This window comes from Phaseolus vulgaris, chromosome 10 (genome assembly GCF_000499845.2).
Source record: "Phaseolus vulgaris cultivar G19833 chromosome 10, P. vulgaris v2.0, whole genome shotgun sequence".
Lineage (NCBI taxonomy): Eukaryota > Viridiplantae > Streptophyta > Magnoliopsida > Fabales > Fabaceae > Phaseolus > Phaseolus vulgaris.
In genome coordinates this window covers 3,673,670-3,695,815 of record NC_023750.2, presented here as the reverse complement: position 1 = coordinate 3,695,815, position 22,146 = coordinate 3,673,670, and the positions used below count along the sequence as shown (strand labels likewise).

Sequence of the window (22,146 nt, the reverse complement as noted above, 5' to 3'; positions counted from 1 at the left end):
GAATTGCCTGTATTTTAATCTTTAACAAAAGTAAACTTACACACAAAAAGGTATACAAAACAAAAAAAAAAACACATGAATTGAATTTAAAGAGTTTCATGCAAAAAAAAAAAAAAAGAGTAGACAAAACATAAGCACCTTTGCCTTGTTTTTTGTATTGTGATAGACATTGCTTAAATGATAGTGAATAAAAGTTGAGAGAGAAATGAGTTTTATGTAGATAAAAATAAAAGAGATAAGTGTGGATAAAATGATGAGTATGAGGAAATTTGTGTAGAATACTGAGAGAAAAATTCTATGTTTTGATTTAAAACTAAAGTCACATGAATTACCACATTTTTGTCATCTAAGAATTATCTACTCTTTCTATTCTATGCTACAAAGACATACACATAATAAAATCAGTATCAACTTAATTAACACTAACTTAAATAAATATTAAAAATATATTATATTAATATTGACCTAATTAACATTAATTTAAATAAATATTAAAATAAATAAATTTAACACTAATCTAGTTGACTTTACCATAACACTAACTTTATTTATTTTTAATATTTATTTGAATTTTATATCTATAAAAAAAAAATTAAAAAATCATAAAAAAAAATTAATAAAAAAGATATTTCAAAAATACTTTAATCCTTATAAAAAAAACTATAAATAAATCCTACAACAAATGCCCTAAAAAACTAAACAAACTCTAATGTAAACTTGACCTTAAATCCTATAGCAAGGCTCATAAACCCTAAACCCTTAAAAGTGGTATTCTTCCTCACCATGTACCCAGAAATCAACATAGGTTGAACCAATTATGTAGCAAAACAGCAAGGCTCATGTTTGCCCGAATTTGAGCTGCATAAAATAGTGTTGCACTTAAAAAAAATCTTTAAATAAAAATTAATTTTAAAAATCAAAATAATTAGTTATTATTTGACTAAATTAGACATCATCTTATAAACTAAAAAAAAGATAGTATCTAAAGTAGTTTGAATTATTAATAAAAATTTATAAAAGTTTTCAAATTGGTATCTAATCTTTAACTATCAAAATTTTAGGTACTTATTACTTTATTTTTAAATTAGTCTGTACAGATTAATTTAGAATATAAAATATTAGTAGCTAAAATTTTGGTAGTTACTTTAAATATAAATTTAGAAACTATTTTATAAATTTATATTAATAATATAAACAATTTTCGATACTAATAATTTTTTAGTTTATAAAATAGTATCTAATTTAGTCAATATAGTGATTAATTATTTTTAGTCTCTAAATTAATTACTATTTAGTGATTTTCTTGTAGTGTTGGTTAAGCTACACAATTTTTATATGATAAACTTTTTTATTATAATTTTTTAGATTTTTTAACTTCATAAAAATAAATTATTTACTTAGATTCAATTTTATGGCAACACTTTTCTATAGAAGTTAATTCATTATTATTTTATAGTGACATATTTGTTTGTTCATCTTTTACGATCCACATTTGGACGGAAGTTTGTATTTCTTTATTTTATAACATCCATTATTGCGTGATGCAGTGGATATGAGCTTGTTCTATGTAAATTTTCAAGTAAAACTGAAGCTTTGACCATATTTTGTGATAGAAATTAAAATTTTCGTTTTTCTTGTAACTTTTTCTAAGAATATTTTGTATATACTTTAAAAATTCAAAAAATTATTTCTTATACAAAATTTTATATAAAATATAAGATATAACCAATGAACATATAACATTCTATAATAGATTAATTTAAAATATAGTTTAAATTAAAATATATATATATATATATATTTACATGAAAAATAAAATAAAATAAATGAAGTGGAAGTTAAGGATTTGTCGAAAATTAAGTATAATTTTAAAAATAAAAGAAATACAACATAAAATTGTCATGAACAGTTCTATAAAAATCAGAAACTCACCTTTTTTAATAAAAAATAAATTATAAAAATATATTTCTTCATTGTTAGGAATGAAATTTGATTGTAAATTTCTAAATAAAAAGCCAATTTTAGTATGATATTACAGAAACTAATTATTTGAACATTTTTCATATTTTAATTAATATAATAACACGCCACATTAAATTTAGGCAATAGTACTTGAGAGAGAGAAAAAAAGACAGTTTATGAAGAGACATTGTGTGCTTATGTCAAAGACCTAGTTATTTCTTTTTCACTAAGGAACTTTTATTGAAATTTTCTTTTCTTTCCATCCCTTTTTCATTTAGATCTAACATTTCAGGAGTCTGATTATACTACTGTTAACTATAAGTAAAACAAATACAATCAGTGCAAAACGGGAAATGAGATTAAAATTTATTTCATTTAGTCTTTAAGGGATGAGGCTACGGTGCTTGTAATGATGAAACAAAATCAGAGACTGCATATTAGATACCAAAGCAAAACACATAACAATATCGAACCATTTGTTTAAAATAAATTATTTAAGCTTATTTATTGATTCTTTATTGTTGTTGATAAAGAAAACATAACAATATAAAATAGAAGCTATCTATATCATAATGAATGTAAAAAAGATGATTTCTTAAAGAAATAGTATATGCTGAAAGGGAAAAAAATTGACAAAACTAACCACAAGAAAACAAATACAATAAACAGGTGAAGTAAAGCCAAGAAGCACAATGTGAGGACCGAGAACAGGGTAAATAAACATTAATTTCTTAACTATAAACTATATACTCCAAAGAAAAACAAGGAAAGGATGAAAAAATTTTTTTGCAATAAACGACAACAGGATTAATTAATTCCATAACTAAAGGGATCTGCTGTTCACAAAGAAGTAGATAAATAACTTACCAGTGAAGTCACATTACAATTTTCTTTATGAATCTAACGAGGGGATTTTTCTTTAGCGCAGGCTTCTTTTCTAAGTCATTTGATTCACTACATATCAGATAAATAACTGTGTTCTTGACTACCAATCCATGACCAAAACTTATAAAAATCTCCACCTTGTCTCCTGATCCTAAATTTGACATTATACCTTGCCAATCTACATCATTAAAGGAAATTACTGTCCCATGGTTGTGTATGTGCAATGTGCACTTTGTGTAATTAACAATTAAGACACTTCTAAAACATTCAGTTGCCACGATTTCATGGGTTGATAAATAACCGACACACAAAACCATTCCCTTCATGCCACGATCTGGAGGCACACTGAAAGAAACAGAATGTCCCTCATCCATATGGGCCAACCAATGAGGATGATTGTCACCTGGGAGAGAAACATCACATGTCTCACTGCTTGCCAATACCTGTACCATGCGCTAGAAAGCTTAGTCATTTATCTAATTTTGTTATTCAAATTGTCTTCTGCAAACAATAAATCTGGTCAGTAGTTTTGTTGTGTTATATCACCAAGGGATTTAGAATGCATTTCTGTTTTCGTTTCTTTCAGTTTATATTTCTGCGATCATTTGGAATAAAACAACCAAAAAGCTAGTAAAGCAACAAGAAAGAGAAAATAATCACTTAGTCAGTTGATTAATAAAATCAGATACTTTTGTATGAAGTTGTGTGGCTGTAGAAGCTAAGGGTGCTAAAAGTTTAGAATTGTAGTTTCTACACTTTTTTCAGATTATTTTTATGTTGGTTTAATTAACATCTAAACGTGAAGGTTATAAACAAAGGGAAAGATGGAGAAGAACCTTAGATATGTTATCGCTGGCAGCACTTAAGAATTCATGGTACACTCCAGCACCAATGAAAGAAGACCTGAAGTGCTGCTTTGAAATTCCTGATTCTGTAATATGCGCAAAATGGTCGACCAGAATATTTTTCACTTGCTCAGATAGTTGAAACTCGGAGTCACATTGCACCAAAACACTTCGAAGATTTGGAAGGGTGCTAAGCAGTGGCGCAATATAATTCCAATTATTCTCCAACATATCCGTGCAAAATGAATGAGTATAAGATACGGTATTCATTGTTGATGACATCCAAGACCGAATGATAGAAGGAAAAAGATTACGAGACAATCCCTTAAATCCACGTAGGGAAATATATCCAATGCTTTTTGAGCTTACAACTGAAAAAGGCACATGTTTCACAGCTGTGTTTTCAGCAATTAGTGTTATCAAGGTTTCCATTTGCATTATATCTTTTTCCAACAGGTCAATTTTCGAACAGCCAGAGAGAATGAGAGTATTTAAAGATTCTAACTTGTATGTCTTTCTGGGGAGATTGCTTAGACTTATGCAGTTCTTCAGATTTAGCAATGTAAGATAGCAGAGACAACCAATAGATGGGTGTACTTGGACCAATCTTGGACAATCTTTGAGAATGAGCTGTTCAAGACTTGGTAGTGTGGAAAAGTCAGGGGTTTCTGTCAAGTACACGGAGTGACTAAGATTAAGAACTTTTAGCCACCTCAAAACCTGCATACAGATAGTCTTTTTGAGAAATATTAAATACGAAAATCAAAATGAAGCAGTAGTAGTAGGTTACTATTTTTGTTTTAGTTAAGCTTTATATTTTAATAGAAAATGGCACGTAATAAAAACCTTGGGTTCTTTCCAAACGAATCGAAGAAGACTGTGTTTTAAATCGATCGCTATTGCATCATGCAGATAAAAGTCATTAGGTAGGTATTTTGAACAAAACCCGTGCAAACTCATCCATCTCAGATTCTTAGAACGATACTCATAATTTCCAGTGAGCTGTATTTGATCTGGTTGCAGCAGTGTTGATCTGTATCTTTTCTTTAAAAGATAATCTCTTCTGGATGAATGCAGTTTCGCAAACAATCCGTCAATGGCTTCTATCCCCTGTGATGAAAGGAGCAAAGTAAAACAAATGAATGTATTACACATGAGGAAGCAAACACTTCCAAAAGAATTTTCAAAACCATATATAGAGAATGTTCTTACTGTATTATCTGTCAATACATATTCCCCATCCTCATCAATGAACCGTGGACTGCTCTTCACAGATTCCTTTCTTGAAATTTCATCAATAATTTCTCTTCCCATTTCTCGTAACGAAGGATGCATTCCCAATTTGTTGTTCTTTTTAACTTGTATGAGGCTACGCTCTATCAGAACTCTTATTCCACTGTCAGCGTATAATACTCCACCGTTATTTAGGATATTGGTAACATAGTCTCTGGCCTTATCAACAAAGAAACAACATACATCAAGGAATAAATCTTTTTCCATTTGAGTATCTAAACCGTCGAAGCTTATTTTCAATATCTGTGAAACTTCATTCAGGGGAATACTGTTTAATCTTAACACTACTTTGTTCCATTCTTCTTTGGTCCTTTCATATAAATAACTTCCAATGACTTCAAGAGCAAGAGGTAGTCCTCCACAATAAGCTCAAGGAGATGGTATTCTTCTTTGTGTTTTGGTTCTCTAAATGCGTGCCAACTAAGAAGCTCAAGGGACTCATTTTCGTTCATTGGCTTTATACTATAAACAGAATCAACTTGATGTATCCTCAGTAGGTCTTCATCTCTGGTTGTAATGATTATTACAGTTCCTTCACCGGACCATGCACGACTTTCCCTTAGGTCGAATAATAATGGACAATAGAGATCCACTTCGTCAAGTACAATAAGCACCCTTTTCCCAGAAAGTCTTTCCCGAATCATACTTCTTCCCATGTCAACGTTATGTATCTCCACCTTTGTTTTTAGCACATCTGAAAGAAGTTGTCCTTGTAAATGAATGTCCCCTCTCGTTCGACTAATTTGTGCAATATCTTCAATGAAACTCTTATCCTTGAATGAATCATGAATTTGATGGTAGATGGCTTTGGCAAGGGTGGTTTTACCAGATCCTTCCATTCCACATATCGCTATGGTACAAACTTGAGTGGATTTACTTTTTATTGTTTGAATCACATCTTCCACACGGGGTTGTAATCCAACTGGAAATTTAGTAGCAGACAAGACTTGTAAATTAAGAACGGTCTTAACAATTTTGTCCACTAGTTCAGCATCACTCCTTCAAGTTCAATACCAATCATATAGAAGAAATCATGTAGTACCAAAATTAAATGAGAAGCTTAAAATATGGTGATTGAGTGAGTGATTTACCTGTGATTGCTCTCATCCCATCCAAATAAATTTGCAGCTTTGGTGAGTGCGTGGCTCCACCTGGACATGCCATGCTCCAGTTCTTGTCCTGCGGTTGCTTTGAAGGCTTTTCCAAAATCACCCTTCTGAAGACGTACATCAGATGGCAGAATTTCGTAATAAACGGGCAGAAGATGTCGGCAATAAGTTTCTTGCCATCTAATGATTTGTTGAAGCTGATGAAGACACCAAGAAGATTGAGAATAGGATTTGGTGAAAACAACAATTGCTACACGAGAGAGATTGAGAATAGGTTGTTGGATGTGAATTGGGTGGAGTGCATTGGGGTGGTGAAGGAAAGTGGTGAAGCCAACAGCAGAGAGGGCAGAATCGAGATGAGAAACAAATTTCCTTTGAACGTCTTCTCCATTAAAGTTGATGAGCACATCGTACATCCATGGGAGTTTGGATGATGAAGACGCCATTCCATGGAAGGAATTGATGAGGTTAACTGTTAGAAGAAGAGAAAGCAATAATGCAACACAGTGAAAGAGATGATCTGTACAGACACAAAAGCAATGAAAGTACTTCCTTAGTAGTCATGGAAGCGCGTTAACACCATCGCCGAATCTTTTTATTTTATGCAAATATCGCTTAAAGTTTTAAAAGCTTTGATATCATTTCTCACATAAGAGGTTAATGTTGTAATGGAAAAAAGTAAAAGGTATAAATACAGTTTAGAAAAACATCACGACAGCTCAATTTATTTGTAATCAGTTTATAACATTATTTCAATATCATTTTTGTCAAAATCATCGAAAAAACATTAAACAATATTTAATAAGTTTAAAAACGTTTTGTTAAACCTCTATTTTAAACCTTGTTAACTATTTTCCCTCCTAGCTATATTTTTATTTTTGTTCCATGCCTTTTATTCGTATCTCTTCGTTCTGTACTTTTAAAAAGTTGTTTTTTAGTTTCTGTTAAATTTTTTTGAAGTGACTGACGATAATTACATGAAACTAATGTGGTTGGATTTAAAATAAAAATTGACATATACATAAGTACTATATTGGCATGAACTAAAAAATACATGGACTGAAGGTAAAAAAAACTATTGTGTATTGCGGAGGAACAAAAATATTAATAACTTTTCTCTTACACGAGTGAAGATGCTCTTATAATCTTTCTTTTTTATAATTTATGTTTTGTTGGACCTTTAGTTTTCTTATGTACTTTTCTATATGCTTCCTCTTTTATGATGCCAAGTGCTTCTCTCCTTTGTATTTTATATAAAATTTTACTGGTGTGTATTTTATATAAAACTTTATTGGTGTGTATACATGCATAATGACATGAATACAAAGTTTCATGTTGTTTTTCCTTTCTTCTTAAATCCATGAAATCCTTTATGATATCAAAGCGGGTTAAACCCGCTTTGACATGTGTCACTTTGATATCCCTTCTTTTTGTTCTTGTGTCTTCTTGTTTCTATCTTTTACCATGACTACCGATGACTCCCACAAGATGTAGTAAGTCTCTACTATTTTACTTCGGAGAGAATCCGCGAGCCGTGTTGGTTTCGTCTCAACTTGATGGTAGTAACTATTATTTATGGAGTCGTGCGATGAAAAGGGTTCTGCTCTCGAGGAACAAATTCAAATTTGTCAATGGAGAGATTGCAACGTTATCGTGTTTTCTTGGATAACTCGAAGTCTTGTCACTCAAAATCGCTCAAATAACCATTTTTATCGATAACGCAAGAGATATATGGGAAGGAGAGATTTTCCAAAAGCAACCATTTCCGCACATTTTTCCTTCTTCAAGAAATAAACTCGATCAAGTAGGGAGAGAGGAGCATCTCTGAGTATTACACAGTTTCCAAAATATTGTGGGAAGAACTAGATTCACTTTGATCCGTCCCTACGTGCGTTTGTAGTGTCAAGTGTGTCTATAGATAGTCCAAGACCATACTTGAGTTCAAAAAATTAGAGAGAGTTATGTATTTTCTTAAAGTTGATGCAATCCAAGGAGATGCATTGGAGTGGCAGCGAAATGGTTGAAGGTTTGTAACGAGATTGAGAGTGAATTGGTGAAGTTTGCGAGTGATTTAGGTGTGAGGAGGTAGAAAGAGGTAAGGCCAACTTTTTATGGTTTTCACTAGGCCAAGAAGGCTCTCTAGAAAAGGGAGATTTAGGAGAGAAAATGAGTTTCAATTATGAATACTTTGTTCAATTAGTGCAAATCTAAATACGGTGTGCATTTGAGTTCTTTATAAATGAAGAGTATGAAGGTAACTTGCTCCTTAAGTTACCATAACTCTAGTTAAGCAAACTTAACTAGAGTGAGGTTTAGTGGCTTAAGTAAGTGTCGTTAACTAAAATGAGATTTAGCAGCTTAAAAAAATATTGTCTAGTGTAGATTTTTTAAAGATGCTCAAGAGACACTTGATTATATGACAAATGAGTATTCTTTCTCACTATGTACCCAAAAATCATGCAGCAAAACAGGATCGATATGTTTGCCCGAATTTGAGCGGCATAAAAAAGTGTTGGTTAAGCTACACAATTTTTGCATAATAAATTTTTTTATTATAATTTTAGATTTTTTAACTTCATAAAAATAAATCATTTACATAGATTCAATTTTATGGCAACACTTTTCTTTAGAAGTTAATAGTCACATTTGTTTTAGCGTTTGTTTGTTCATCTTTTACTATTCACATTACGGAAGTTTGTATTTCTTTATTTTATAACATTCATTATTGTGTGATGCAGTGGATGTGAGCTTGTTGTATGTAAATTTTCATGTAAAACTGAAGCTTTGACCATTTGTGATAGAAATTAAAATTTTCGTTTTTCTTGTAACTTTTTCTAAGAATATTTTGTATATACTTTAAAAATTCAAAAAATTATTTATTATATAAAATATAAGATATGACCAATGAACATATAACATTCTATAAAAATATGATTACATGTCATAGTTTAAATTAAAAAAAAAATGTTTACATGACAAATAAAATAAATTATAACAAATTTTATCCGTGAAGTGCAAGTTAAGGATTTGCAGAAAATTAAGTATAATTTTAAAAATGAAAGAAATACAACATAAAATTGTCATGAACAGTAAATAATATAAAAATCAGAAACTCACTTTTTTAATAAAAAAATAAATTATAAAAATATATTTCTTCATTGCTAGGAGTTTTCTTTGGGTTTGGGGGCAGTGATCAAAAGTGTATATCCTGGGTTAAATGGGAGATTGTGTGTAAGCCCATGAAGGAAGGAGGATTAGAGATAAAAGATATTCAAAAGTTTAATCATACACTTTTAGTGAAATGGAAATGGAGACTTCTGATCGAGGAAAAAGGGAAGTGGAAAGACATTCGTGTCTCTAAATATGATAACAAAACAAGAAGAAATCAAGTCTTTACAAAATATCACTCAAGCTGGTGGCCAGACTTGAATAAGGTATGTGGTGAGGATGAAGGAGAGGGATGGGTTCATGAAAAGATAGCTTGAAAAATTGGTTCAGGGGACAAAGTTAGATTGTGAGAGGATGCGTGGGTGGAAAACAGCTATAAACTCAGCTTCTTATATCCTAGGTTTTATTTCGTATCTTTGGACCAAGGGAAGAAGGTGGGGGAGGTAGGTTTTTGGGGGTTTCTAGATGGATATGGCGGTTAAGTTGGAGGAAGGTGAGGTTTGATTGGGAATTCATTATGGAGGGAGAAATGCTTAATCTCATTAGTAGAGGAAACATGGATAAGGAAAAGATGGATCAGATTGTATGGAAAGGGGACCCGACAGGAGTATTCTCTGTGAAATCTGCCTATACGAGCTTGAGTAACCATCCTAGAGGCTTTACAGACAATGTGTTTAACCTCTTATGGCAAGCAAAAGCGATGCCTAAGGCTTTAATCACAGCGTAGAGGATTTTGCTTGACAGACTACCAACTAGTAATAACCTTATTAGGAGAGGTATGGTGGGTATATCTCCAGTATGTGTGCTCTGTAAAGCAGCAAAAGAATCTTCACACCACTTGTTTCTTGATTGTATTTATGCACAACGAGTGTGGTATCCCTGTTATAAATGGATTGGTATCTTGTTTGTACAACATAATGATATCAAACATCATTTTGAGAACTTTCACTCAGTATTCTTGTCTTCCAATCAGAATACGATTTGGAAGAGAATGTGGATAACCATTGTTCGGTATATTTGGAAACAGAGAAATGTAGTAGTTTTTAAGCAGGGGTCCGATGCTAAGGAAACTTTTCACTCAGCTCAGATATCGTCTTGGCTAAGGTTGAAGCACAGGATATCTTCCTTTAATTTTGCTCTCTCGGATTGGCTTATGAACTCCAGCCTCTGTTTACAAAGCTGCTGAAAGTGATGACTTTTGGTGAGGAATAAGTAGGAAGCAGTGGAAGATGGGTGTAGGAGGAGCGGTTGTGTGGGAAAGTTTATCAGAAGTTCTGTTTGAATATAGGTGGTAATATGGTTTGTGGTTTATTTGCTGAAAAATTAATGTAAGAGTTAACTTTCATGGGTCTTGTGCTGTCATATGGGGTAGGGGCTGCTGTATTTTGGTTCTTTCTGCTGCAGAATTTTCTGCATAATCTTGCAGCAACCTTGTAGCAAACTTTTTGTTGTTTTTCTTTGATTCTGTTTTGGCTTAATTGTCTTTTTTTCTTTCGTAGTTTTATAAGAATTGGGATACTTGTTTAATTTTAATTCATTCTTTATTGATAAAAAAAAATTGATTTTAAATTACTAAATAAAAATCCAATTTTAGTATGATATTACAGAAATTAATTATTTGAACATTTTTCATCTCTTAATTAATATAATGACACGTCACATTTAATTCAATTGAAATCCATTAAATTTAGGCAATAGTACTTGAGAAAAAAAAATAAAATAAAACGAGAGACAGTTTATGAAGGGATATTATGTGCTTAAAATGGAAAAAGCCTTTTCAAAGACCTAGTTATTTTCTTTTCACTAAGAAAATTTTATTGAATTTTTTTTTTCATTCCCATTTAGAAACTAAAATAATTAGTTACTATTTCATTAAATTAAAAATTATTTTATAAATTAAAAAAATTATAGATATTAAAAGTAATTTATATTATTAATAAAAATTTATAAAATATTTTCTAAATTAGTATATAACCATTAACTATCAAAGTTTGAATTATTTACTACTTTATATTTTATATTAGTTTCTATTAATTTTTTATAAACTAGTTTAGAATATATTAGTAGTTAAATTCTTAATAGTTAATTTAAATACAAATTTAAAAACTATTTTATAAACTAGTTCCAAGGTTTTACTCAAAACAACAAAGAAGAGAAGCTCAGAGATAAAAGGTTACTCTATGGGGTATGCTGCATTTAAACTCTAATTGCAGACAACATTATCTCAGTCCTTGAAGGTTTGTGGAAGAAGAAGATTGCACAACACACATCTTTTCAGGTAAACACAAATCACATCCTCTTCTTTTCTTTTCATCACTTTTCTTTTGAAATTTTTCCATCCCTGTCTTCATTTGCAATTACGATTTAAATTTTAAGGTTTTGAAGGGTGCAACGGTATTATCATTGCAATTATGGCATTTCTTTGAAATTGTTTCTAACATCAAAATTTCAAATTACAGACTTCAAAACCATGATCAGTGTGATCCATTTAAACTTAGTTATCCATTTACACATTATATATATAAGAAACTCATATGTTAACAAGAACGATACATAAGTAGACTATACACATTCATAAAGAATTCTAAGAACAGAATAGATGGAAGCCTATTATACCAATGAAATGATTCTCTATCTATAAATTCTAAATTAGCCAACTTATCAGCACATGCATTCCCTTCACGAAAAACATGAGTAACTCTAAACATGATTTTCCTACAGTAATTAAGATAAGTATTTCATCGATTACGAAGCATCCACAAAACATTTGTCCTAGCAGTAAGCGCAGCACAAACCAAGACATAATCACATTCCAGCCAAACATTAGTAAGCCCCATCTTTTAAGCTTCTTTCATAGCTTGTATAACTCCATAAAACTCAACAACCAAAACAGTTTGAACTTCAAGAAACGCAGAGAAGGCTCCAATAAATTCCCCCATACTCCCACGGAAAATACCTCCACAAGTAGAAAGACCAAGATATCCCCTAGCAGCCTCATCAGTGTTAATTTTAACCCAACCTAGTGAAGGAAACTCCCATCTAACAGGAGAAGGACAGAGAACTTTACCAATACAAGTATTTATATCAAAAAACTTAATTACACCGAAATCCAACACACCATTCTTCATTGAAGCTTTAGATGAATTTTCCTAGACAAGTTAAATATTTAATAACCGAAATAGCCTCAATCTTATCCTAAAATCGAGCATAATTCATTATACGCCATATCATCCAAATAGAAAAAGTTATCATAGCAAGCTTAATCAATTTAACCAAAGGACTACCATCACTCTGAATAAAATAGAAAAGATCATCCTTATTAGAGAAATGATGAAGTAAGAAAAATTTGTCGAACTCAACTCCAAATATGCAAAACATTAGAACATTTAAAAAATAAATGTTGAATAAATTCCTCGTTCTTTTCACAAAGTGTACACATAAAACAAATATGCAAACCTTTATTCTGAATATGCTGATATGTAGGGAGACAACCATGAAAAACTTTCCAAAGTACAAGAGTTTTGGAAGGCGAAATATATAATGACCAAATAAATCTACCCCAACCACAAGGAACTCCTGGTTCCAAGAAAAAAGTCATAGCCGATTTAAGAGTGAAATGCCCAGACTCATGTAGAATACAATTAGGAATATGATGTTCCTCCCTAACCATGATATGACTAAAAAGATGAGGCATCTGCTGTAAAGATAATGGAATATTCCAATCACATCCTATCTAAAATTGAGAGACGGTATCCGGAATGCTAGCACCATCAGATAACCCTACAATATTTGCTAAAAAAGTAGTAGAACACTTTTATCATTCCAAAAATTAATAAAAGAACATATACCAACAGTGCAAGAAGTATAATAAAGTATAATAAAATAAAACTACTTAATTCCAGGTCAAAGAGATGAGGATCTATAAACCCTTCTAAACTCGTATTTCGATTTAAGAATCCTAGCTTTTAAGAGCAAAGACCAAGGTCTGTTGCTATAAGCAAAGTTCCAAGCAAACTTAAGAAGATATAAATTATTTTCATGGTGAAGGTTAATAATCTTCAACCTCCATTTACAAAAGGAGAACAAATCGTAGCCCAATTAAAGTTAGCTATGCCTTTTTTAGAATATCACCAGTTCAAATAAAATTTTGACACCACTGCTCAACTTGCTTAAGAAGAGAAACATGCCATTTATTCAAATTAAAGTTATAAGTTAGAAGTCCAGTAACCACCGTATTGACCAACTGAATTCGACTCATCATGTTAAGAGATTTACCTTTCCAAGATGTTAGCTTCAATTTGACTTTATCAGTCAAAGGTTGAAGAAATCGACACTTTGGAGCACCAACAAAGATAGACACTCCTAAATAAGTGAAAGGCAAATAACCATGACTACAAGAAAGAATACGCTATATTTTGGTGACAAATCTTGCAGAATTATCCATGGTAAAAAAAACCTACTCTTAGAATTATTAACATATTGAACCGAAAAATCACCATATGTTTTAAGAAAAATACTTAAATTTCTAAGAGACTTATTATCCGCCCTACAAAAAACAAAAATGTCATCAGCATATAAAATATGAGAGGTAGTGAGAAAATCTTGCGGACTAGCCATATGTAAAATCTTTTTATCATTCACAAGCTTAGAGAAACCTCTACTAAGAACTTCCTCTACAAGACAGAAAAGTAGAGGAGACAAAGGGTCACCTTGTCTGGCACCTCTAGTACAAGGAAAAAAACCGACCAAACTGCCATTTATTCTGATAGAAAGCATAGCTGAGCAGAGAATTGTTCTAATCCAACCGAAAAAACAAAGGGTGAAAACACAAGTACATAGGGTTGAATTGTATTTTAAGACTTTTTGAAACTTTTGCACAAAGCTTAGTACTGAAAAATGAAGTTTATACTTGATAGATGATCTATTAAACTGTATTTTCTAAAGGATATTGTCTTGTGAAGATTGTCAAACGTACTTGTAGGTTTGATAGGCGCACTGTCAAAAATCCATTTTAAAGCTACACTACAAGGAAATCATTAAATAGAAACAAATTTTAGAGACAAAAATAATTAGTTGCTATATTGACAAATTAGATACTATTTTAGAGACTAAAAAACTTATTGGTATCTAAATTAGCTTTTATTATTGATAAATAGTTTCTAAATTGGTATCTAATTAGGTACCAAGGTTTTAGATACCAAATTTAGAATCTAAATAATTGGTAGCTAAAACTTAGGTAGCTAATTAGGTACCAATTTAGAAACTATTTATCAATAATAGAAACTAATTTAAAAACTAATTTAGATACCAATAATTCTTTTAGTCTATAAAATAGTATCTAATTTAGTCACTATAGAACTAATAATTTTTTGTCTCTAAAATTGGTTTATAATTAATGATTTCTAGTAGTGCTTGTTTTTAGCAAGACTCCCATCTTAAGTTAGATAAATATTAATAACATGCAATTTAAGAAAATTTGAGATGAGAATGATTTATCCAACATACTTTTATATTGGTTCATCCGTAAATAACAAACTATGTCCAATTTCCAATTAACTAATTTAGTTTCACTAAACAAACTAATGTTGCAAAAATACAAATAAGTATTATTTGGAACTCAACCACTCCCAACTGAAACAACCTAAGTATTATTTGAAAATATTCACTCCGGACTAAAAGCCCTAGTATTATTTGGAACAGAACCTCTCCCAACTAGAAACTCAAGTATTGTTTGAACCTTAACCACTCCTAGTGAACCATTAAGTATTTTTTTGGAATACAATTACTCCTAGATAAAATCAAGTATTGTTTGGAACATAGATCCTTCTAACTAAAATAAAGTATTTTTTTTTAGAACATAACCACTTTTGGGTAGGACTCTAGGTATTCATTAGATCATAATCACATTTGGCTAAACACGAGTATTATTTGGAAAACATCTACTTCTAACTAAGGATTTGGTAAAAGATTGGAGTGATCTAAAAGATCACAAAGACTTTTCTTATTAGAAGGAGGTGTCATCTTACTATAGATACAAGATTTAATCACTCTATTGTTATTTGAACATGAATAATGTTCACGTGAAGATCTAGGCAATTAGAGTTTTGAGTAATAAAACTGATAGCATTTTGTAGTTTTGATCACTTGTTTAATTCTTCTACAACTAGAAATATTCCTTTAGATACTAAGTTGAGAAAAGATTCGTTAAAGTCTTTTTTATGCCAGTTGAGAGTTTTCACTTTAAATTTTCATCTTCATAGTTTTGTATGTTAACGCGGCATGAGCATAATGATGCATTGAATAAAATCCACACAACATTAAATACTAAATATTTTCTTTAAGAAACATTATGATAGCTAGAATGACTTAGCAAACAACTGTCACGGTTTTGCGTTTCATAAACAAAAGTGTGATCAAGATTTATAATTTGTTGTTTTAATAATACTTCATAAAAATAGGATCTAATAAAAAAAAAATCTAATTGCGAGAATCTATAGTAGAAATGTTTTTTTTTTATCAGCAAAGAATTAAATAAATTAAAGGGGCCACTTTAGGGGTGTCTCAACCCTTATACATAACCATCAACAACAAGTTTAAAAAACAATTAAAACAGAAAAATAAAAATGCATGATACACCCGGAATAACCAACAAGGCAAGCCTAATCTTTTCATCAAGCTTAGGCTCATAACAATAAGCATGAGTCAGGGTCCATTTCCTCAGCACAGCAGCAAAAAGGCCCCTAAAAAGCAAAACCAGCTCACGTGAATAAATGTACATACAACTTGCACATTCCATCCTTCCCATACACCACCCAAATCAGCACACTCCCACCACTCCAACAACACCGAGCCTACTATTTTAATAATCTTTCCACCTTCGGCAATTGCCTTGGTTGGTTCGGTGTCAAAGTAACATTGCTCAAACAGGGGCTCCATCAGTGCAACCAAACCATCTTTCTTGTTATAACCACTTATGAAAAAGTTTAACTTAAGTCTTCTCGTTCCATAAGACTTCCTAACCAAGCATACCCTATTTCATACTTCCTCCAACCGCTAACAACTCCCAAAAGAAAGTCTAGCACCAACATAAGGCTTGTTGCCTAAGACAGACACAACTTGTGAAGGCCAAAGCAGCATTTATATCCCACAAAGACACCAAATAAACAAAACCAAACCAGCACAAGAATACAAAATAATTAGGGGTCCAACCAGCCCCATTTCTTGGTTATCTCCAGCATGACTCTGAATCCTCATAAAATTAGTGTAGCCAGCCAACCGAAACTGATAAAAGAGCATCCTAACCAGGTTCCCCTGCCCATCCTAGTGATAGCACCGTACTTGCAGCAGCACCAAAGCCCAAATAGGACACCCAACGTCACCAACGAACCCAATTCAATTATGGCGTCTTTCTATCAAAAACCCACATGGAGACCCTGCTTGGTTCAGTTTTGATGTGAACAGACCTTCGGAAACCACCTGTTTTGCCATGAATAATCAGCGTACACACAACATGCATTGTATTGGATTTAAGAGCCAATCAGAAAAAGCATATGAGAATGACCCTTCCCTATGTTTCAACCAAAGCCAGGACATAAGTTGAGCTGCTTGAAAGGCTTCCTCATGGTCAGGGACCCCTTGTCTGAAGATCACATTGTTCCTGTGCTCCCATATGTAGCGTAGAATGGCCACCCACACTCCTTTTCAGACCTGGTTCTGCTTCTCGGACATATTAGAAAGATGAAAATTCAGAAAATGGTTGCATATATCCTTATTGTATGCACCTAGAACACCTATCCATGTAGAGCATAGTGTCCAGACACGATAAGCAAAGGTACAATCCAAGAACAGATGCTGGGTAGTTTCTACTGACTGGTTACATAAAACGCACAAAGGAGAATTCACCATAATCCCTCGTACCACAAGATTCTAACGAGTTGGAATTTTGTCCAGGAGGATTCTCCAAGCTATTATTAAAGCTTTTGGGAAAGCTTTGGTATTCCATAAGAGCGTAAAAACATCATTACTTGGTTTGGTTCCTTGGTTAGCTAAAAGGCCATATGCTGATTTTACCGAGAAAAAACCTTTTGGATCCCTATTCCAAGAAATAAAATCCTTAGAATCCTTGTGCATAACACCCCTAGATAACACTTCTGATAATTCATCCTTCAGAATGGATTCCCAATGGAATCTCTCCCTTCTCCAATTTAAGTGCCAATGCCACCCATAACTGTCCCAAAATCCAGTCTCACCCACCTTCATCCCTTGGTTGAGAGAGAGAGAGAATAATCTAGGATTTAACTCCTTGAGACTTTTGTTATTAACCCACAGATCCTCCCAAAAGCGCACTAAGTCCCCAGATCTGACATTCCATGTAACAGCTTGTTGGAACCAGCCTTCCCCATTACCCTCCATACATATTTTTTCTAAATCTCTCCACCACCAAGAATGGTAGCAAGGTCGTGCATGGTCATTACCAGATGTCGCTGAGTATTTGGACTCCAGAATATCTTTCTATTTCCCTTTCTCGTCACTCATCAACCTCCATTTCCATTTCTCCATTAAAGCATAGTTAAACTTCCTGACATCCTTGATTCCAAGACCACCTTCTTCAAGGGGTTTACAAATGTTCCCCCAACTTACCCACGGTATAGATCTATTATCTCTACCCCACGCCCATAAAAAACTTCTTTGGATATTCCTGATTCTCTCTCTAGCACTAACTTTATTGACCATCGGTTCCCAGAATTGTACCTTCCTCGGGTTACCTCTTACTTCTAACCCCAAGTACTTGAAAGGCATCCTCATTGTGTTGCAATTAAGAGTCTTGGCGTAGGTTTCCAAGGTAAACCTATCAACATTTATCTCAGCCAATTTTGATTTGTGGAAGTTGATTTTCAAACCAAAAACTAGTTCGAAGCATCTAAGAATCGTCTTTATAGTGAATACATTAAGGAAAGAATCCTCACATAAGAAGAGAATGTTATCTGCAAATTGAAGCATGCTACATACAATTTCCCTCCTTCCCACCTTCACACCTGTTAGCATATTTTGCTTAGACGCTTGTCTCACTAAACCAGCTAAACCTTCAGCAACCACAAGAAACAAGAAAGGCGCCATAGGATCACCCTGCCTTAATCCTCTTAACGGTTTGAATTCCTCTGTTGGGCTTCCATTAACGAGCACTGAGATGGAGGACGATTCCAAGCATCCTCTAACCCACCTCACCCATTTGCTATGAAAGCCTAGCCTCTGCAACATATCAAATAAGAAGTCCCACCTCACCGAATCGTAAGCCTTCTCGTAGTCCACCTTGAAGCAAAGAGCACTCCTTCGATTCCTCCTAACCTCCTCCACCACCTCATTTGCCATGAGCACGCTGTCTAGCATTCCTCTATTCCTCAGAAAGGCATATTGGTTTTCGTCGATAATCAAATGAAGAACATCATTCATACGGCCAGCTAGGACCTTAGTCACGATCTTATAGAACATACCTACAAGGGATATAGGCCTGAATTGATCCAGTGAAAGAGGGTCACACACTTTAGGTACCAAAGCAAAGAAGGAAGCATTACAGCCTTTTGGTATAACCCCAGTATCTTGGAACGAGTTTACAGCTTCCATAACATCAGATTTAAGGACATCCCAGCAATTCCTAATGAACATAAAGTTGAAACCATCCGACCCTGGACTCTTTGATCTTTCACACTGCCACACAGCTTCTTTCACTTCTTCCTCTGTAAAACTCGAAACCAAGCTTAAGCTGATTTCATGAGGGAGGGATTTGAACTCCACAGAGCCCAAATTTACTCCAAAGTCTCGTGTAGCTGTAAACCTCTTTTCAAACAAAGCCTTAGCTTCCCTGCAAACTACTTTCGGTTCCTCACACCATTTCCCCCCAACCTGCACACCTTTGACTTCGTTTTTAAGTCTTCTCCACGTAATGACCGTATGATAAAATTTGGAATTCATGTCCCCAAACTTGTACCAGTTTGTTCTTGATTTTTGCCTTGTAAGAGAGTCCAACTTATTATCAATCATTCTCAATTGGCTGAGTAATTCCATTCTTCCTATCCGATCGCTCTCCTCTAAATCATCATTATCATCCTTAACATCAAGGATCTCAATATCCTTCAGGATTTGCTTTTGATTTGTCTGCAAACACCCAAACACATTCTTATTCCACACTTTGAGGTCTGCCTTCAAGTATTTTAGTTTTTCCTTAAGGCTAGATATGTTGTCTCCCTGTCCATTATACGACCCCCATTTCTCCTTCACAAACTCCTTGAACCCTGGCTCCATGAACCAAGCATCTATGGAACGGAAGGGTTTAGGGCCCCAATCTTTGGCCCAAGACTTTGCCACAATAGCACAGTGATCGGACACAATTCTTTGTTGCACATATTGCTTATAGAATGGCCAGGTCTGGATCCATTCTTCAGAAACCAGGACTCTATCCAACCTACTTTTAGCGGTTCCATTTGGTTTGAACCATGTATATTTTTTGCCCACACTTGGAATGTCCACCATACTGTTTGCATCGATAAAACAGTTAAATCCACTTATTTCCTTCCTCTGACTAGACCCACCTCTCATCCTCCCTTCTTACAGCATTAAAGTCTCGACAAAAGCATTCAGCCATGTTCTGATAACTCCTCTTCAGTGAAGTTAAAGCTTCCCATAAAGTGATTTTTGCACTATGGTTGTAGGCTGCATAGATATTAACCACAAAGCACATACAACTAGATTTAATGTGTTGACCTACCACCGCAATGAAACCTATCCCGACAACATGCGAATCATAGCAGAATTTATCTTTATGCCACATTGATAACATGCTCCCTGCACCATTATCACCTTCATAATGCACCCAACCTATATTACTATCCCCCCAAAGAGAGAAACAGCGATTATCAGTAAAAGACACAGTTTTTGTCTCCTGCAAACACACAAATTTCACACCCTCCTTGGCTATACAGTGTTTCAAATAATTAGCTTTAGTGCCCCCCCCCCCAAGCCCCTGATATTAAGATTGAATATGACCATAATTCAGCATGACTAGTACCCTCCTCGACATTCTTCTTAACTTCCTTATCCCTTTCCTCCATACTTTCCAATTCAACTACAATATTCACCTCCTCCCCGGAACACCTCACCCCTAGATGTTTCCCCGCATCCCAAATACGTTCAGATTCAGCTACACAATCCTCAACCCTTAATTTGTTATTGCAGTGTTCAATATCATTATCAGATTCAGCAAAGGAGCCTCGACTTAACCTGGATGATGAATTGACCCCGTAATGCAGCGGCCCTAATCCTCCCTTAGACCTCCACCGCAGGCATGATGGTTTCGTACCTTGTTCCCACAGTCCTCGCAGCCTCCGCACATTCTCCAACGTGATGGGTTCTTCATCCGTAATTGGCAAGGCTTCGTCATTGGTTGGGCCTCTGCTCACCGACGTGGAACTACCCACACTGCTTGGTTCACCATGGGACGCGGTTTGGTTGGGCGTAAGGTTGTACAGAGGTCCTCCTCTAGGCTCGCCATTTCGAATCGTGCCACCTGGATGAGGGGATCCGTAGGTAGGCTCCATGTACCTACCTCCAAAGAAATTAATCGAAGCCTCCATTGTCGGTTCTGATCCTCCACTAGTCGTCATCGTCGGCGTCGTGAACTTCCCTTGCCCCGCCCTTCCATGATCCATTTTCGTAGCAACCCTAGCTCCCTGTTTCGTTAGGCCCAAAACCCCACTATTGTTAATTTGGGCCTTAGAAAGCATGCCCACACTTAATTTGGATAGAGGGGAGTTAAGGTTTCGAGAACAGTGAACTAGGTCAGATAGAGCATTATGTATGAGGAAACATATAGAGTTGACTTTCTCTTGTACAAATAAAGCTGCCCCAATAGCAGAACCCCCTGCTCACGTATTACCTTATTTGTATAAGGTAAACTGTCTTTGCTTTGCCTCCCCCTTTCATACTGAGTAAGTTACCTTAATTGACTCGACTTTGCCTGTGGGGTCATTTCATTGTCTTCCTCATCCTCCTTTCCCAGTCGAGAAGTGCCACCGGCATCAATGTCCCTACATTCCAATGCTTTGTCCGAAAAAACAGATTCCACGATGAAGGTGTCCGATGAAGATATGTTATCCGAGGTAGTATAATTGTGTTCAGGGCAACTGCATACTCGTCCTCCTTGATCGGATTCCCCTTCAATAACACTAATATTGTATATTGGACCATTTATCTGATACCCATTTGTGATTCTGATTCTACTCGTTTTGGTCACCCGTAATTGGATTCGCACATATTCAAGGTTTTCCCACTGCTCAGTTACCTCATCAATGGATACCAGATCTGTCATCTCTCCAATAATCTTAGACAAGCAATCCTTGTTTCATAGAGGTAGAGGAAGGTCGTAACACCTCGCCCATACTAACCTGTGGCTCGTTACAAAAGAGGCAGACCAAGGTTCTAAGTCTTCGAACACTGCACCGGTTGTCATCCAAGGAAGAATTTTTTTATGTGGTTTCAATACATGGACCTTTCCACTGGTCCTGTGGAGATTTCCTAACAACTTCTGCATACGTGTACTTCAAAGTGTGGTCCCTACGTGCGGCCCTCCTCTTTACTTCTCTCCATTCCTCCTCTTCCTTCGATTGCACCTTTCCATGGGAACGTTGATTCTTGCCCTTGTCTCCCACAAGAAGTGTCCCAGCTTGTTGAGAATACTCAGTTCTCCTATATTTTGGCAGATTAACATAGAGTTTCATATTACCAATGAAGATCTTATCCAACTCCTTCTCCAGTTTGGACTCATTTGGGACAGAAAAGAATCTCACGAACCCAAACCGTCTTCCCCACCTGTTTCTACGTCCAGAAATGAA

General features: G+C 34.3%; 2 protein-coding genes across 4 annotated transcripts; both read right to left on the bottom strand.

The window, feature by feature from the left end:
* Nucleotides 1–2,739: 2,739 nt before the first annotated feature.
* On the bottom strand, nt 2,740–6,691 carry LOC137812459 (disease resistance protein RPV1-like). 3 transcript variants are annotated; one of them, XM_068614457.1, is made up of 5 exons: nt 6,077–6,691; nt 4,905–5,907; nt 4,539–4,802; nt 3,684–4,412; nt 2,740–3,290 (listed from the first exon to the last, which is right to left on the bottom strand). In XM_068614457.1, the coding sequence occupies exons 2-5, from the start codon at nt 5,190–5,192 to the stop codon at nt 2,838–2,840; spliced, it is 1,734 nt and encodes a 577-aa protein (XP_068470558.1). In that variant the 5' UTR covers nt 5,193–5,907; nt 6,077–6,691; the 3' UTR covers nt 2,740–2,837. The 3 variants fall into 3 exon arrangements, with proteins under 3 accessions (XP_068470558.1, XP_068470550.1, XP_068470541.1); XM_068614449.1 differs by having other exon boundaries at nt 4,905–5,984; nt 6,077–6,626; XM_068614440.1 differs by having other exon boundaries at nt 4,905–6,669.
* Nucleotides 5,270–6,540, bottom strand: LOC137819165 (disease resistance protein RUN1-like). Its single transcript, XM_068622934.1, has 2 exons — nt 6,077–6,540; nt 5,270–5,984 (listed from the first exon to the last, which is right to left on the bottom strand). Exons 1-2 carry the CDS (start codon nt 6,538–6,540, stop codon nt 5,270–5,272), a joined length of 1,179 nt encoding a protein of 392 aa, XP_068479035.1.
* Nucleotides 6,692–22,146: the final 15,455 nt, after the last annotated feature.

What these genes read in the sequence shown, in the direction of transcription:
- LOC137812459 (XM_068614457.1), bottom strand. Translation starts at nt 5,192, where the DNA reads ATGGAAAAAGATTTATTCCTTGATGTATGTTGTTTCTTTGTTGATAAG. An exon ending in TCGTTTGGAAAGAACCCAAG is followed by an intron (nt 4,413 to 4,538) that starts GTTTTTATTACG and finishes ATCTGTATGCAG; the next exon opens with GTTTTGAGGTGGCTAAAAGT. An exon ending in CCAGCGATAACATATCTAAG is followed by an intron (nt 3,291 to 3,683) that starts GTTCTTCTCCAT and finishes CGCATGGTACAG; the next exon opens with GTATTGGCAAGCAGTGAGAC.
- LOC137819165 (XM_068622934.1), bottom strand. Translation starts at nt 6,540, where the DNA reads ATGGCGTCTTCATCATCCAAACTCCCATGGATGTACGATGTGCTCATC. An exon ending in TGGGATGAGAGCAATCACAG is followed by an intron (nt 5,985 to 6,076) that starts GTAAATCACTCA and finishes TTGAACTTGAAG; the next exon opens with GAGTGATGCTGAACTAGTGG.